This window comes from Bactrocera oleae, chromosome 5 (assembly GCF_042242935.1).
Source record: "Bactrocera oleae isolate idBacOlea1 chromosome 5, idBacOlea1, whole genome shotgun sequence".
Classification (NCBI taxonomy): Eukaryota; Metazoa; Arthropoda; class Insecta; order Diptera; family Tephritidae; genus Bactrocera; species Bactrocera oleae.
This window is the reverse complement of record NC_091539.1, coordinates 45,515,994-45,533,903: the sequence shown is the minus strand read 5'-3', so window position 1 is coordinate 45,533,903 and position 17,910 is coordinate 45,515,994. Positions and strand designations below refer to the sequence as shown.

The 17,910-nt window shown below is 33.6% G+C and overlaps 1 protein-coding gene across 5 annotated transcripts in view; it reads left to right on the top strand.

Moving 5' to 3' along the window:
• if (integrin subunit alpha inflated) overlaps positions 1-17,910 on the top strand; it is a 76,192-nt gene that overhangs the window by 27,962 nt on the left and 30,320 nt on the right. For all 5 annotated transcript variants that reach the window (XM_036366044.2, XM_014232579.3, XM_036366041.2 and 2 more), the window contains exon 3: positions 8,963-9,087. In XM_036366044.2, the coding sequence (XP_036221937.2) occupies positions 8,963-9,087 (125 nt within the window). The remainder of the gene's footprint in view (positions 1-8,962; positions 9,088-17,910) is intronic.

Here is a 17,910-nt window from a genome sequence, read left to right as displayed (position 1 = left end):
AGGCCGTCTTAGAGGCGTTACAGTATTCATTTACTTACTATATAAGTCCGGCAATCAGCTCACAGTGCAGGAGTTTTGCTAAAACAATATTTTGCTGTTTTATATCAATATAGTTTTAGTTTATTTTTCATACGACGTACTGTGTGTAAAAAATTTAATTTGGGTTACATAGTTGCCACAGACAAATATATTGCACAGTAGTTCCGATCAAATGGTAGAACACCTGTTTTATTTGAATGTCACCCTAATGTTTATAATATAATATTTTCAGAAATAGCAGCAACAATAATTTTCCAGAATAAAAATTTATAGTAAATTGTAGTATGTGAAACAAGGTTAAAGTTTAAAGTATTTAAGAATTAACAGGGTTGCCATACTTTTTAAAAACGTATTAAACATATTTTTGTTTGTTTTTATGGAGATTAGTTGAAACAGATATGTGTATAAATAAGAAAAAATATTTTTTAATAGAAAAACTGTTGGGTTTGCCAGCTGTTTTGAGCAAAAGATATAAAAATATGAAAAACAATTAATTTTATATGATTTCATTCTTTAATTCAAAATGTAGTTATATTTATTGGTAACATATACCGTATGAACTCATGTCGGGTGTTCATTTAGTGAGTTGTGTATTTAAAAATTGTTTAGTTAAAAAAACAATTATAATAAATATTGTAATTAATTAATTAAGAGGCTTAAGCAGTATGAAATTTTTAAAATATCTATTTTTTTCTTTTTTCGATAGATTATACTTTTCAAAATATTTATATTTTCTTGAAAAAGCATCTTTAAGATTCGTTAGAGCGATAACTCGACGTGACAAAAGATCCGATTACTATCAAATTCAACTTTTGAAAAAATGCCGCTTGGCTTAAAGCTCTTATTAAAAACTATTTTCATTATACATAATTAATTAGCGTGGTACAAAGCGATAACTCGCCCAAATAAGTGCGAGTGTTTAAGAACTAAAACCTAAGCGTCACACACAAACAATCACTATTATACAAGTTTATATGTATATGCACAATGTAGTTTCTTCCACACAGATGCTGCTACTTTTATGTCCTTTTTCTCGTAAAATATTCTCAAAATTTAGTCAAAAATTATTCATAGTCATTTCTATGTAGTGAAATTGCTCATTTTTCTATTAGTTTTTAGTTTTAAATTCTTAATACTTTTGTTTTTGGTTTTGCATGTGTTTTCTGTTCGGCGCTGAACTGTTCCATTCATGGCTCATTTATGTACTACGAACGGATGTCAAGCACATGTAAGGGATCACTACACTGGAACATCGTGTGTCTGTCGGTCCATCTGTCTGTTTGTGTGTCCGTCCGTGTCTGAGTCCGTTGGGTACATTTAATATTTTAAATGTTCGGTGCGTCCCTCTCGTTCCGCTAGCTGAACAAGCGATAACACAAGAACACTACAATAAAATACTACCGGAGCGGTGAGCGGATGGTGGTGCCAGCGTTGACGGTGGCGATGATAGTACTTTTATTCTTACATATGTACCTTTGTTGTCATGCAATAGGGGTACATTTGTACGTGCATGTGTTGCATGCTAAAGTAGCTATAATGGGAAGATAGCATAAGAATGGATATTGTCTATGGGAAATTACCCTGTAGGAATATTTGAAGGAAAGCAAATTAAATTGTTTGAAATTACTTTAAGTATTGCTTATTTAAATTTGAGATTTTCAATTGAAATATACATCTTTAACTTCTCTAAGTTTTTCCGTGAAATTTCTTTTCTTGCACCGGATCTTTTATGGAACTGTCACTTGGAAAGCCACAATCCCTTGGAATTTTTTAATATTGAGTTTCAGACCCAACCGTTTCCTTTCAATTTGGAATCCACCTTCATTTCATAAAAATTTCCTATTGGGTTTGCGAAATTCGAGTATCCTCAACAATGAGTAATCTCTACCTGATCAGCTCTATAGATTTGGATACTATTGAGCATTTTATTGATCGATTTTGATTATTTTTGAATTGCGCTTGTGGATAATAGCGATACATTTGTTGCATAATAAAGTAGGTGGTCACCGGTAGGCGTCGAATTTTACAACTTAATTATTTTTAAATCACACAAAGACACCAAATTAAATGTTTTGATTTAGCTGGTAGCGATGAGAATAACGAGAATTAAATGAATTGAATACAAAGTACGCGTGTTCTTTTTAATTCTTTGGATATTTAACATAGTGGGCAGTAGCTAAATTTACACAAAAAATCATAATTAAATGTGTTGAGAATGCTAAGAATATATGTTAATTAAAAGTTTTGGAATTTTTGTCGAAAGTTTTGTTTTCGGTAAAGAACAACTTTATATTGTCAATATTAAAGTTTTATAATTAATAGTATTAGCATAGATGATCCAAACTTGAAGTTTCCCTGAAGTCGATACGAACAGGAACAAAGAGAGTGAAAAAGAGATAGAGAGACTAAAATATAGTATTTTATTACAAAAATTTATCTCGGATATAGAAATAGGATTAAGAATGAACACACAGGTTTAAGGCTTCTATGACAAAAAATTACCGCAAAATATTTTTCAATGGTTTCGATTTCGAAGCTAGCAATTTTACGTAGGTTTTTTTGTTTTTTTTTGGAAAATAATAGTTGAAAAGGACTGAACAGTAAATATGTTTCTGTCCACTGACTTGTTCTAACATCTAGGTTTATTTACATCTTAAGGCCAGAAATACATGTGAGCTTTAAAAGATAGGCAAGAAATTAAATTTTTAGATTTGTCGATGGTTGTTTGAGTCAGAATGGCATCAAAATGTTCCTTGATTATTAGAGCAAAGTAATATTTAGGAGGAGAGAAAAAATTTGAACATATAGTCATTCTAAATGCGATCAAACCTCATTTTTTTTACTTCTTAGACAACAGTAGAGCCCGATTTAGTTGACAATGGCCTACGGTAGCAAACGAATTATTTACCTACAAAATTAAAAAAAAAAATATATATATATAAATAAAAGTTTTCAAATATATGTAAACCTCATATTTACTTATAATTTTAACACATTTTAGAGATAGATATGTAATAAAAATTCCAGAGTCTAATTTATAACATCTTCATTATGCTCTACGAGTTTGACAGCTCCGTAGATCGGTTTATGCAAATAATTGTGGTGTTAGTAGTTTAAACAAATATTATATTTACTTTTTAACCAATTTAAGTAGGGGAGATAATTTTACAACAAAAGTAAGCAAATATTGAGGTGCAAAATATAAATAACTATACAATAAGTCCATAAATGAACTTTTATACTACAATATATTACCAACAAACTGCAAATAGATGACCAAAAAAGGAATTGCTCAGGAATTCGATGCAAAAAATGACAACACAAGTTTGCTTTTCTGTAGATAAAGTGCTTAAACCGATAATGCTTGTTTTGACAAATTATGGTATATTTTGCAAAGAAATACTGAGACTACTAAAGCGGAATGCGTGCTGAAAGCCGACTTGCTGAAAAGCTTGGTATTGATTTGCACTATGAGAATATACTCTAAAGTCAATGATTTTTCAAACAGCATAAGCCAAATAATCAAAATATTGAGTTATTTTAATTCAGCACACCCGATCCCTATTCAATTCTTTTTTGAATATTATCAGCTATTTAAAGTTTTATGCCGTATCTCAATTTTTCCAACAATTGAATAGTGGCAAGTCGAACAATCAATCGCATAAATATTACCTTAAGTGATTGGAAAAATGAAGTAGAAATGGAATAGTAAATGGCATTCGGTTATTTTATTGCGATTTCGAACTACTCTCTGGCATGAAATTCTTTTGAAAATATTTCTTAGTGCTTTCAAAAGTTTTGTTTTTCAAAAGAGCATAACTCAGATATAGTGAGTAGCGTACCTTAAGTGATTGGAATTTTTACAACTACTTATGAGAGCACTTTGAAGATCATTCAAACTGCATATATCTCAAATTGAAGCTACTGAAAGCGTGAATTGAAAAATAATTTTACTGCAAAAATACTAAATTTGACACACCTTTCATAGTGATTTTTTGTTTGAAAATAATTGGCATTACAAATACACAAGATTGTAAGCAATTTACCGCTGTTAGCGATTTAAACACTTCATTTTGATTTTATTTCACTTTCAACGCCGTTTATTATAACTGTATTTTTTATTTGCATATTATTCATATTTTGCTTGCTTGTGGGCAGTTGTAACATAATTATCTAATGACTTCATATATGTCTATGAGATCATAAACAAATCATTGCTGACTACCAAGAAAACCGAATGAGAGTTTGAAAAAAATGACGTCAAATTCGATGCACAAATAAATGGCTGATAAATTAAATGATTGTGATGTTTTACACCATCTGGCCATGACTAATATGCAAATTTATATATATATATATATATATGAATGTACAATTATTTAAACAGCTGTTATTATAAAATAAAAAAATAAATCGGTGACTAAATAGCATTTCAAACTTGTTTGCGATTTTTCTTTGCGAAGCACTTAAGTTCCCTTCAGCAAGGGACTATGAAACAGTAAGTAACCAATAATTTGTTTAAGTAAATATAATAAATTTAAAACAAAATCAAAAAGTAAAAAGTATTAACCGTGAATTTCTGCTGCAGAAAAGTAGCATTTGGAAACAAAATCATAAAAAAAAAACCAGAAGAAACCATGAAATTGGCAGTGTCAAAAATTGCGTCAAAATTTTATTCTCGTACATATTTACTAGATAAACTAAGGAGAAAGCAAGGAGATTTTGAATCTCAGTATAATGTACTATGTAGTATTTCCCAAGCACTTGTTGCCAAATGTCCGAATGATCTATAAATTATACGTTTATAAAAAAGAAAACTAAAACCCAAAGCAAAATATTATTGGTGCCAAATAATTTTTTGTTTCTATTTCTTTTACACAAAAACCAACAATTGATGACTCATTAGATGGCATCATAATGTGTGAACTCATGCTGCGATGATAAACAACGAAAAAAGATTAATCAATTAAATTTTTTATGTAACAAATTTAAGAGAGAAAAAAATTAAATTTTTGAGAAAATTGAGGATGATAAAATAAAACCACGAAGCAAATAAAATTAAAAACTTTAACAGACATCACAAAGCGATTGGAAGTGTAAATTAACAAAAAATTAATGCTTTTTCTATAATTCCGAATTGGTATTATGTAGCTAAAAATTCGAGAGTCGTCGAAAATAGTCGAATATTAGGAATTAGTTCGCACTGTAGCAAATTTTGTGAAACTTATGAAATTATATAATATTTATTATTAATTTTTTCTTATAAAAATATTAATTTTTCATAAAATATAGCTTTTACGAAAAATTGACATAAAAACGATTTTATTTAGAACTATTAAATTAATATTTTGTGTTGAAAAACCATGAAAAATAGCAAAAAATGCACCGCAGCACCAACTAGCGCAAGATTTAGATAAAAATAAATACGAAAAATTAATTTTGTACAATTACTATTTTTCCATGAAAAGTTTCACAAAATATTTTCCTATTAAAGTAATATTTTTCTATCAAAACCAGCAAAAATTGCAAAGCGGCGCCAACTAGCGTCAGCTTTGTCGTGGTTCCTGAACAGTAGATACATATAGAGGTATCAGTTTATGAGAGCTGATTATCATGTCATAGTATGTCTTAGTTGAATATTCATTATCGAGAAAGATTTACAAATTTAATAAGTTTTTACATAAGTTCGTAAAACATAGCCTACATTTAGGGTTATGTCGATTATTCTCGAAGGTAAATATTTAAGGGGTTATATCCATTTGATTTTTTGGGAATTTTTACGACCAGTAATTGCATTCCAATGTATACAAATTTAAATCATATTAAGATGTTATATTCACTTATAAGTCAAAAAAAACCTTTCTCGTGAATGTTTTAGAAGAAGAAAAGCAAAAATAATTTTATTTCTAATATTGTTGTATTACTAAAAAATAGATTTTTGACATAATTTCGGCTTTAAAAAATAGGTAGATTTTTGTGAAATCAGGGTGGCTTAAAAATTGAAATTATTACCAAAAACCTGACTTATATGCTATATTTAAGAAGGTAGTGTGAGAATTTCAAACCGATCGATCCAGTCGGTTTTTCGAGAAAAACGCGTTTACGGTTTTGGTATTCGATTACACTATTGGCCGGATCAACTTCAAATTTTTGGATAATATTTTCAAATATATGTTTATATATATACTATATACTATGTACGTATATACTATGTATATATATGCCAAACAAAAAATCGGTTTTTTGAAATTCACATGTAGGTATAACTCCTTAAATATTATAAAGTAAATTAGATAATATTCAATTGCCTGACTCTGCAAAATTAGCCAACAAATCGGTAATTACAGCTGCAGCTTTCAATATCACACTTGCAATACTCACACGAGCTCAACCAGCCCTTTGAAGTCGACTAAAGCGAATCACAAAAATGAAAAAGAAAATATTATATGATGCCGCTCGGACGCGTGCGCGCTGCCATAACTAAGCAATTCCAAAACCCCGAAATTTCCGTCTCATTACGAAAAGAGGTGTGGTCATCAACAGACGCTCGTCTGCCAGCCAACTATACTGCATTTTGATTACATTGTCAGGGGTCAGTTAGTCAATGCCCTTGACATTGCAACCGAGCGCTCGCCGGCTGCTTTTCATTTCAAATAATTTTATGCCGGATTAACATTATATTTATGTATATTGACTTATGGGTAAATAAATACCCAAAAGTCAGTGCAATCAGCCCTTAAGAATTTCAACGGCGCTTATACATACTACACGAGTATGTGTGTATAAGATATAGCAATTGTTCATGTTGCCTCTCTGCCTTCCCATGAGATGCTGCAAAGCAAACATTTCACATTTTTAATTGAAAGGGATTTATGCTACACTATGCTTTCGTTCACTCTACTTAATCAGCCAGTCATTCACTCATCTATTGACAGCGCCCAGTAGTGAGAGTGTGTGAGTGCGCCTGGCAGTCAAGTGAATGCGGAAGTGGATATCGGCAGCGAGCAGCATGCTGTGCTGTGAAAACAATACAATAACATAGTTTTTGTTGCTGTAATAAAGTACCACGATGAGGGCGTTTGCAACTCTAAATGCGATTTCATGCAACCGCACACTGACACATACAAATGTATATATGCTTACAGACACACATACATTGGCATGCCCCTTGTGTTAATCTCGCAATTGCGCCCTTTTTGGCTTCCGCCAACTTTGTCAGCCCCTGTCATCTTGAGCTTTTTGCCCTGCCGAAGGCTTTGTGTTTGTCGGCGGCAACTGTTTGTGACAGCTGAGGAAGCATTTAAGTGCGTCTGATGAATTACTCCCGTGCAATTGAAAACGTCAACGCCAATTGTTTGTGCGTGGCTGCCCGGGGTGTCCAGCGTGGCAAAGCGAAAATTGCAAAAGCCCCCTAGAACCAACGTTAACTGCACTTTAGCGCATTGAAAAGCAAAATTTGCCTTCGATCAGAGCTCTATTTTTGCATATTATGTTTGTGTGTGTGTGTATATGCATTTTTCGCCGTTCATATAGTCTGTGCGAAAATTAAGTTGTCATAACTTAATTCTGATAAATGATTTTCAATCGACAATTAATTTTCTGCAATCAAAGGGAAATATAATAGAAAATGTATGCCTAGAACCACGGGCGATAGAATGAAGCTTCAATGGGTGCCTCAATAAATTTAAAAGAGGAGAAGAGTAGGTATTAAGAATAGTCAACGTTTACTTATTTTAAATAGTTAAAACTGGTTTTTTGAATTATTTCGCTTATTATAAACCGATCGATATATTTATTTTTCTTTAAATTTCATTAATTTTAAATAATGTAATATCATAATACTATCAAAAGAGTTGAAATAGGTGGCAACTCCTTCAAAAATATTTTCAACGGGAAGTCTTCTTCAATCACTTATAGTTAATAAATTGTTTATCTTAACAATTTCATTTAATCCAATTAAAAACAAAATAATGGCAACGCTGAAAAAATATTTTCAACAACCTCTTGAGGGTTTTAACCATGCGGTAATAATTGTAATTGTTCTTGTTAATTAAATATAATTTTTATTTTTAAATCCGGTTCCATTTAAACATGACAACTATCTAAAAGATTTTTAATTGCAAGCCTTCTTGTGTATAAATCTTTAGTTTGATATTTATATTCTAATATTTATTTTGTAACAAAAATTATATTGAATTTATTTTTCAAGCGAAGACAACACTGATATATATATATTACAGTTCAAGTGTGAGCTTTTATAATACTCTTTATCTTGATATCCACAGTGTAATAATAATTCGTTTGATTAATTTCATTGAATTAAACGGTGGCAAGCCAGTAATGTTTAAATTTAATTGCAAACCTTTATAAAAAGCTTGAATTTAATACCTTTATGTATTCATTTTTTATTTAGTTACTTTTTTTATATAGTTACTTTATTATACTTCTCAAAACTAAGTTTCTTAAATTTAATGCATAATATTTTATAGTAGTTCTTTTTATCAGACTTAACTTGTAATTTTTTTACTATTCCGGAAACGTGAAATATTTTCACTGCAAAAAAATCAAGTCCATACGACTTTTGTCATCAGAGACTCTGTTATATAGATTACTGCTGAGTTTTTTCAATTCTCTCTCAGCTTCATGCAAAGAACGCACCAATATATACCGAACTCACAACAATAACTATCAATTTATTATTAGCTAAGGTCAATAACTTTGAGGCCACGGCTACGGCTGTAATCAGCTAGAAGTAATGAGAATACTTTAAACTTGGCCAAGCCTGACTGAATTTATACTATATGTATGTACATTGATATATATATTTATATCTGTATATAATCGCCTATTCTACGAGCATTTGTGTGTCATACAATTCGACAAAATTTTAATTTTCTTCTCTCTTAATAATTTCTCGTTACAGTTTAATTGTTGGCGCTCCTAAATTCGATACCTCCTCATACCAACAGGGTGTGGTAGAGGCGGGTGCCGTCTTCAAGTGTGGCATGAGTGACGGTGATTGCAATTTGGTGAAATTTGACTCCTCAGGTAAGTGAGTGACCGTTGAGACGAAGAAATTAATTTCAAAATAATATGTGGTGGAAAAAATAAGAGGGGTAAAGAAAAAAAAAAGAAGAAGAATACTGAGAAGGTACTACCGACATAAAAAGTGTAGAATTTTGAAAATATGGGAAATAATTTAATTTTTAAATTAATTAATAATTAGGAGTATGCAATTATAAATTACTGTTTTGCGGAATTCAGAGTAAGAATGCTACAAAAGACAAATACTAGATATTAATAAATGCAAAAGAAGTGTTTGTCATGTTATAAAAGAGTATTTAAAGTTTGATACTTGGAGGAGGTCAATTAATTAATTAAAAAATATGAAAACTAATAATAATTAAAGGCACTAAAACACTTAACTTAACTATATTTTATGAAGAAGGAATAGTTATTATAGTCTTTTCAAGAACACGAGAAGTATTATCGATTAAAAGTTTGGGTTTTATTAAGCAAGCATCCATTTTCATTACCAAATTGGCATTATTTATCCTAAAAAACTTTAATACCAAAGTCTGAGATTTTTAAAAATAAAGTGCTTTCAGGCTTGTCCTTTAGCAGAAATATTTACAGAAAAGTTTTGTGGAGACTTTCTTCAAAAGTATTATTGTAATGATATTTTATGTTTTTCGTGGTCTTTGAGACCAAGTCCTCATTATAATTCGGAAGATATAGCTTTTAAACTTATATGAGATCGTTGGATGAATGGTGGGAATTGTAAACCTAAAACTCTTATATCTTCTAAAAATTGTTTACCAAATTATTACGAATAAGCGAACCGAAGAGCCGATATTACATCCTCTACCGAATTATTTCTATAATAATCTATCTATATCTATAATAATCCATCCTCCCAGCAGGCATCTGGAAAGAAACAACATAGTATAAAATTAAAAGTAGTTCTTGGAGTAACACGGGCTCACTTAAGAAATTATTGAAGGATCGGAAAGAAAGTCTTAACAAAATTTTGAAAAAGAATTTATGAAAAAAAAATTAACCAAAAATATTAAAAGCTGCTGGGATTGTAGCTATTCAAAAAAAAAAATTAATTTGATCTAAAAAATTTGAACTAAAAACAATAGAAGCAATGTGATAAGATTTGCGTATAAAGATCGTTTATTGGAAATATGTATATGTTCGAGCTATATATGTATTCTTTTTGATGCCAAAACCAAGATACGGTTCAAGAGATCCTCATGCCTCGACAAAATTATGCACCTAATATTGAACTGTTTTGAACACTATCTATAAAACTTTTCAGTTCATTAAAGCGCTTTAGTGTATTATTTTTATATTTATAATAAAACTGTATTATTCTGGCGGACCGAATTACTGCATAATTTGTGTGTTCTTCACAAAGAAAGTGTTTCTAATATTGTTCTTAATGGATTTCACCCAATTAAATTCAAATGTTGCTATGAATATTTTATCAATTCATCTGCGTATATGTAATAAAAATTTAATTTGATGCTAGAGTGGCATATAATCTAACTAATAGACACACTTAGCGTGTTTCTGCTAAGAACACTTGAAGAGCATTAGGTTTTGTCTTTATAATTTTCATGCCACCTTAAATATTGTTGTTTTTCCTCAATTTTTTGTTTTTTGTTGAAGCATATAATTAGCTGGCTGCAACCACAAAGCGACCTAGTTGCATGCCACACACGCAACAGCATAGCACAGAACATGGAATTTGGCATAAAAACGTTTGCTGTGAGCTATAATTTACTGAACTAAAAGCAAGAAAAGATAGAAAAACACATAATAAATATCTGCTTACAATCTTTACGTGAATCATTAGCTGCGCGCGGTATAACGTCAGCGTTGGCTAAGAATAAAATCATATAATTTATATTTTCACGCCACCTTACGTGACGGCGACGGCAAAGACATCATCATCAGCAGCAGCATCAACCGTTGTTGTTGTTGCCAGTGGGGCCGCATTATGTCAAACTGGCGACTCCATTTGTAAGCGCGCGTGCCTAACCATTGATATATGAATGCTTTTGATTTGCTTTTTGGGCGAACGTAATAAATGCACAGCAACAAAGTAATTGTAATAGTTGGGTAACAAACTGGGAAGCATAAAAAAGTCAAATTTAAAAGTTAGAAACTGAAATTGAAAGCTTTCATCTTCATTTGACACGGCGCGCATTAGGGGCCACGACCGCTATACCCACAAAAAAGCGCTTGCTGGAAGGCGACAGTCATATATCTATGCGTGCATACCATCTGCTGTGGTGGCTAGAGATTTATGTTATTTCTACAATAATAAAAAAATAATCAGAGAGCCGTCAAGTGAGACCCATAACAGCCCACACGGCATTAAAGCGGCGCGCACTGGTGCCGCGTGCCGTGTGCAGCAGCGTCAGCCGAAGAGCCCACGAGCCCACGACTATCGTTGCCCACACAAACAAGCTGCTTACTTATCGACTAACACATTTCTTTTCGATATCGAAAGGTAAAATGCCAATAAAACGTATCGCGGCAATCTCAACGCGTATCGACACATTTCACACATTTCACGGCTGCTGACGGCTGGTGGCCGGCGACCCTCATGCCTGGGCGTAGCAACTGGTTGCCGGCCCCGTTGTAAGTAAACAGCTTCCACATGCCATTTGTAGCGGCCAGTTTGCTGCATGCAGATAACTGTAAATGTACGGGCACGAGTGTGTGAGTGCATATAAATTATTCACTTGCAAATAACTTGCAAATCATAAATAAATTCGCGACGGAGTAGTCGGTGAAATGGCGGTGTGCGCGCGCTGATTTGTTGCACATTACCATTAATGGCCTGGTGGTGGCACAGCACGGTTACAGTAACAGCCGCCGACAGGCTGCGCCGCAATAACAAATGGCTGCAAATGTTTGCTACTTGATTTCGGTCTGCTGAAGTAGCTACTTATCGCCCTCTTCCCCTGCGCCACTATTGCATGCGCTACACCCCTATAAATGCAGCCACTGTAGCCCGCCTTCTTTCACCGCCACTAACCGCAGCGTTACCTACAACTTGTGGCTGCGGCCGAAGTGCGGTTGCTGCCATCGCGCGAACAGCCGTCAAAATTGCACAACGGATGCGCAAATAAAATTATACGCTTTGTGGCAATGCGGCAATTGTTGGTTGTTGCCGCCTGTGCGCCACTAACCAGTGAAGCGGCCGCCGCCACGAGCGATCGAAAATAAGTGCAAAACCAAAAACTAAAACTAAACATAAATAGAAACTGGTAAAAATAAAAATTGCATGCTAGTGCTTAAGTTACTAGCCGCGTTGAGTGGAGCGTGTGCACGCATTTGCATAGTTTTCGCATAAAGTGCGTGGAAAATTTATGCAGAACATCTTGTCGATACACGTCCGCGGCACGTCGCAATGCATGCCATATTTTATTATGGGCGTTGGGGATGCGCGTTGCAGTGCTGTAAGCATCGGCGCACCACTGCCGACACAATGCCAACGGAAGAGGCAAAATAGAATTTAATTTCAACACTTTGTAGTCATGCGGACGGACATGGGAGACAGACGCGCAAATATACAGACGGAAGCTTTGGCTGCAGTGGAACGTGCGCGTTGGGAAGATGTCTGGATGCATTGCAAATCACGGCATAACAGACGGAGGAAGCGACAGTTATTGAGCGTGTATGTGTGTTATACAGTGTATTGCTTTCGGAATTATTGAAAATGTATACAAAACACGATTTCTAAAAAATGTATATTATTTGTGGGCGTAAGCACGCATTTTATTCCATCTAACACATTATCAAAGCATTCACGAAAACAACAGTCACTCATTGGTGTCGTGAGATTTGAGATTTAGTAAAATAGAAAATAATTTTTTCAATGAAATAATGTATAAACTTTCAAACACGTTTATCGATTTATTAAGTTTGCGAAATTATATTAGCAATTTGAGGAAAAAGGAAAACTAAGTCAGGTATAGTGGCAACTCTATGTCGAATTATCGAGAAAATTTCATTTTATGAATCCTGCATAAATAAAAGAATATTCAAAGGTATCTAAAACATAATCACTACCAATTTTTAAAAAAAATTTACAAACCCTAATAATGCCTGAGAATTAAGTTTGAGATATGACAAGAATTTTATGAGAAATCTCCTTATAAAAAGTTACTTTTATAGTAGAGTATAATTTTATTTGGAAAGGGCAGATTTTGTTGGAAACTATCGAGCAGTAAGTTTGAGAGTTCACTAAGAGGCCATTTAACGGGAAGTGGCTTAATATGATACCTGAGATACTGTTGAGAGATTAGTTTGGGATTTGTAAGTTAAGTTTGAGACACAACACTTTATAAAAAGTACTCCTCTAACGCAGAGTACAATTTTTTCAGACTGTTGAAAACCTAAGAATTATGTACGAGAGTTGGGAAGGATTTACGATAGAAATCGTCCAACAAGAAAGCGCCTTAAAGTTGAAAATAATTTTAACTAGGTCTTGAGAGTTTTGGGAATAATGTTGAAGATTTCAAATACTAAAACCATAACTGCATATTCGCTCATATTTCTAGAAAATTTAATATGAGGTTTATCAACTGTTAATCCAAAAATGTTTAGTTAATCAGTTACATAGGTATATCAAATATGAAGGTTCTAAGGCCTTGGCGTATGGGATTTGAACTGAAAATTATAATTTTTTAACTCTTTTGTACGTAAATGTTTTTCTTTCACTTATTAATAAAAAGTTGAAATCAAGTCGGATAGGTGGTCGTGAAATTAAAAAAATATGGTTAATTTATGCATATCTGTGTTGGTGCCTTCTGTTGCCGAGCATCTTCTAATATTAATGAAGAGTATTTGCTAAAAGTATTATACAGATTTGTCACCTTATTTGAGGCGATATTATTTATGTAGAAAGCCTACAATTCTCAAACTCTTTTCTCTCTCTCTTTAAACGTTTTACCCTTTCATTAAAGTGAGATCCATTACTTGGTTGGAACTTCCCGGTTAGGGAAACTATTATATCCCCCTCGCAGTTGGCTGTCTTGGTCAGTTAATATTCAAATCTAATTGTCTGCCATAAATCTTAATCCGTATAGTACATATTAAGGAGTTAAAAATCTAGTTAGCACTTCCCTGGCTATCAATTGTAAGAATGCTATTTTTCAATACCCCAAATCTTAATATGTATTCTAGTAAAATATTAGTTTCAAATCTTCTTAAATTCAACATTTCCCAGCCGCATAATGTATATTACCAAAATGATATAAATTATATTTTAACACTAGAAATGGCGACATCACACCACTGTGCAGCGTGTGTATGCAAATGTAGATGCAGTTGTTTGCAAATGTCTCGCATATTTACAATGTTCGTTCCCATCGTTAATCGCCATCGAATGGCGTGCAGTGCATTCATCTGCGGATTGCAAAGTTTTATGCAGCGCGTCTACTCACAAGCGAACGGTTAGCAGTTGTTATTATTTCACTGCTTTCTTTTATTATTGGCTATTTTTATTTGTATTTGTTGTTGCTTTGTGCAAAGTTTGCGGTTCATTACTATAACTTTGTGCCGCAATCAGCGTATAATCGGCGCGAGGCAGCAAGTCAATTCGCCAAAGTACAACTAAAAGCGCCATAAAAATGCAAATTCATGTTTATTACCCGCAGCGGCGCACTCAGCGCGCAAACAACTTACACGCGGGCGACGAGCGCACGTTCATTTTCTGCAGCCTCAGTACAGCTTCCAGACGACGAGTTAGCAGGAGAACTGTCTTCAAGTGCAATGCAATGCGTAGCGCGCGGCAAGCGCAGTGTGGAGTGCGAGGCTGGTGTATGGCGGTGTAGATATGTATATATGTATGTGTTAGCGTCTGGACAGATGTTCACAACTAGCGCGTTGGATACCGCACATATATACAGTATATATATTACACCAGTAGTTGACTGCTGAGCTGACGAAGTGTTAATGAAATTCTTGAGTGCGCATCGGCTATGGCGGTCTGCCGCGCGTCCGTCGATTACTTGTGGCTTTCGACTTAAGTAGCGGCTGTTGTTGCATCGCCACTTAATGTTGTGCGCTAATTCACTTTCAGTTGCATCTGCATTAGCGGCACAGTATATAGTAATTGGGTTGTTGTTGTTGTTGCACTTAAGTGCTTAATATGCAATATGCGGCCGCCCAATGTCAGCACTTGTGTGTATATAGCGAGAATTAATGCATAATTACATAGATACGAAAATAAATATTTACCGTAACTTATAAATATTATGCAAATGTGCAACAACATCAATATTTGCCACATAGCAAACATACACATATAAACGTGAGTTACAGACAAGATCGAGCGACACGCCAAGGTTGGGCGTTGCAGCGCTTCGCTTGATGAATGGGCGAGCGCCTGCGTTAACGTCATTTGATCGGGCGTCGCATTGCCGCCGCCAAGCGGTCATTGGCGGACAGGCCGGTATAAGTGCTACCAGCACCCAAATATAAAGCGCTGTGATATAGTGCTACTTGGGATGCATTTGAGCGCTAGGTGTGCACACCATGTTGACAGCGGTGACGCAAACTACGTGCAACGCATCGCAAATTGTCTGTGCGTCAATTGGCGGATTGTTGATCGCGAGGCAAAAATAATGCAAAGCGTGGCGACGCACAGCCCCGGCTGTGATGACAATGACAATTGCACTTGCAACTGTTTTATTTTGCAGCAAAAAATTGTTATTTTTTTTTTTGTTTAATCAATTTAAGTTTCGCAGTGTCACTAAATCGGAAAGGAAATGCGCAAGCGCTTGCGCACAGACATATTTCTTAAGTGTTAAAAAACAATCAAAAACATTAAATGAAGCGTAAATAACTTTATTACATGCGTATTTTTTCTTTGTTTTTGTGTTCCGCTGATTTCATTGAACATAATGACGGCTCATACATTTTTCTCTTCCTTCCTGTCTACACACACTTATATATATAATAATTGATTACAAATCATATAGAAGGATTAAGTAAATGCTTCATACGCTTGAAAGGTAATATTGCTAGTGATAACTTGTGGCTTTTTGTGAAACTGTGTAGATATTTATATGCACTACTGCACCTGAAATGCATTTGCACTGAATTATTAGCAAACTATGTGTTCGTATGCACCATATAATATTTTATTTCTAAATACATCTGAGTTGTGATATAATGCCATAAAATTTTTATTTATAATTTTTTTATCGATTTATTAAGCTCTTCTTTTACATGTATGAGTTAGAGAACCAAGGTAAACCGCTTAAGTTGACTTAAGACTTAACTCAGTAATTGTTACAGAGATTATCAAAAAACTTGGTTTCACCATAGCTCCCACAAATTAATAAATGAGGCATCTAAAACTACTAGTCTTGCCACCTTGATGAAGTGCGCTCTTCATCGACCGAAACAAATGGAGGTCAGAACGGACAGGATGTAGGCTATAAGGTGCGTCCTTCTGATCCCACCAACTACAAAGCATTACCTTGGCGTCATGCAGTAGTCTAATGGTGTTAAATCACAACTTCTTGGAGGCCATTCAATGGCACTATTTCTTGAAATGATCAAATTTCTAAACTTTTCTCGCAATAATTCGGTTATTGCACGTGCTGTGTGGTACGTAGCCACGTCTTGTTGGAACCAGATGTTGCCAAGATCAACATCTTCTAATTGCGGCCATAAAAAGTTGGTTATCATCGATCTATACCGCTCTCCATAGACAGTAACGGTGTCACTAGTTTCATTTCGAAAGAACAACGGACAAACTGTCAATTTTGGTGAATGTAATGGTTGTTCATGAATAATGTGTGGATTTTCTTCGCACCCGACGAATAGCGAGCACAGGTGGACATATATAATGGACATATATATATTAGGACCATAAAATGGCAAAGGCGCAATTGCAATTGGAGAACAATTATTTTGATGATAAAATTGAATTGTAAACGTTGTTCTTGCGTTTGATTTTCCACGATATGTAAACATTACTGAATGCAATGAAAAAAAATACAGATCATAACGTAATAAAAAAGGCCGGATAATTTTGGTATGTTCGCTTAGCGAGAGCCATTAACTTCCTCTAAAATACGATGACTTTCGGCTAAGGGCTTAGTTATATTAAAGTAATAAAGAAGAACTCCCCATAAAAACACGTTTTTTTGTACAAAGTTCGAAATATTTAAGTGGAAAAAGGATTCTTTTTTACTCCTCTCTGGCTCTCCTTGTATGAGCTCTTAATTGTATGAGCTCTTAATTGTAAAGGGAAAGTCCTTCTACCAACTTTTTTCGATCTTTTTCTTATCATCAGACAGAAAAATTCATATGTCGCTTCCTCAACTTTTTGCTTTGCAATTTAAAAAATTCAAAAGAAAAAAACAAATTTGCTTTAAAATAGTTAAACTTCAACCGCTATCTTTTAAACGGTTAAGTTTACGAAAAAACCGTGAAATATCATTTTGTAAATCATTAAATTTTCTACAAAATCTATAAAACGGAATATTTTTTCAAGTAGTTGGAAGCAAGATATGAGTTTTTCTATCTGATAATAAGAAAAAAATAGAAAACCAGTGTCGATGTCTATCAACCAATCTTTTAGAGTATGAAGCGAAAAAAAATATTCCTTGTTTTGAACTACCCCAATATACATATATTCATATATATATCAATTAATTGTATCCAGCCAACATGGTAGCTTCAATATGAAGGACATTTTTGGTTTGTAAGTACAATTGATTTGATTATATCCACATTTAATTCTCATTTGATATATTATTTAAAAGGAAGATGCTCCACAGACAAAGCTTTTTTAACACAAATAAATATATTATATATACAATATTTATACGA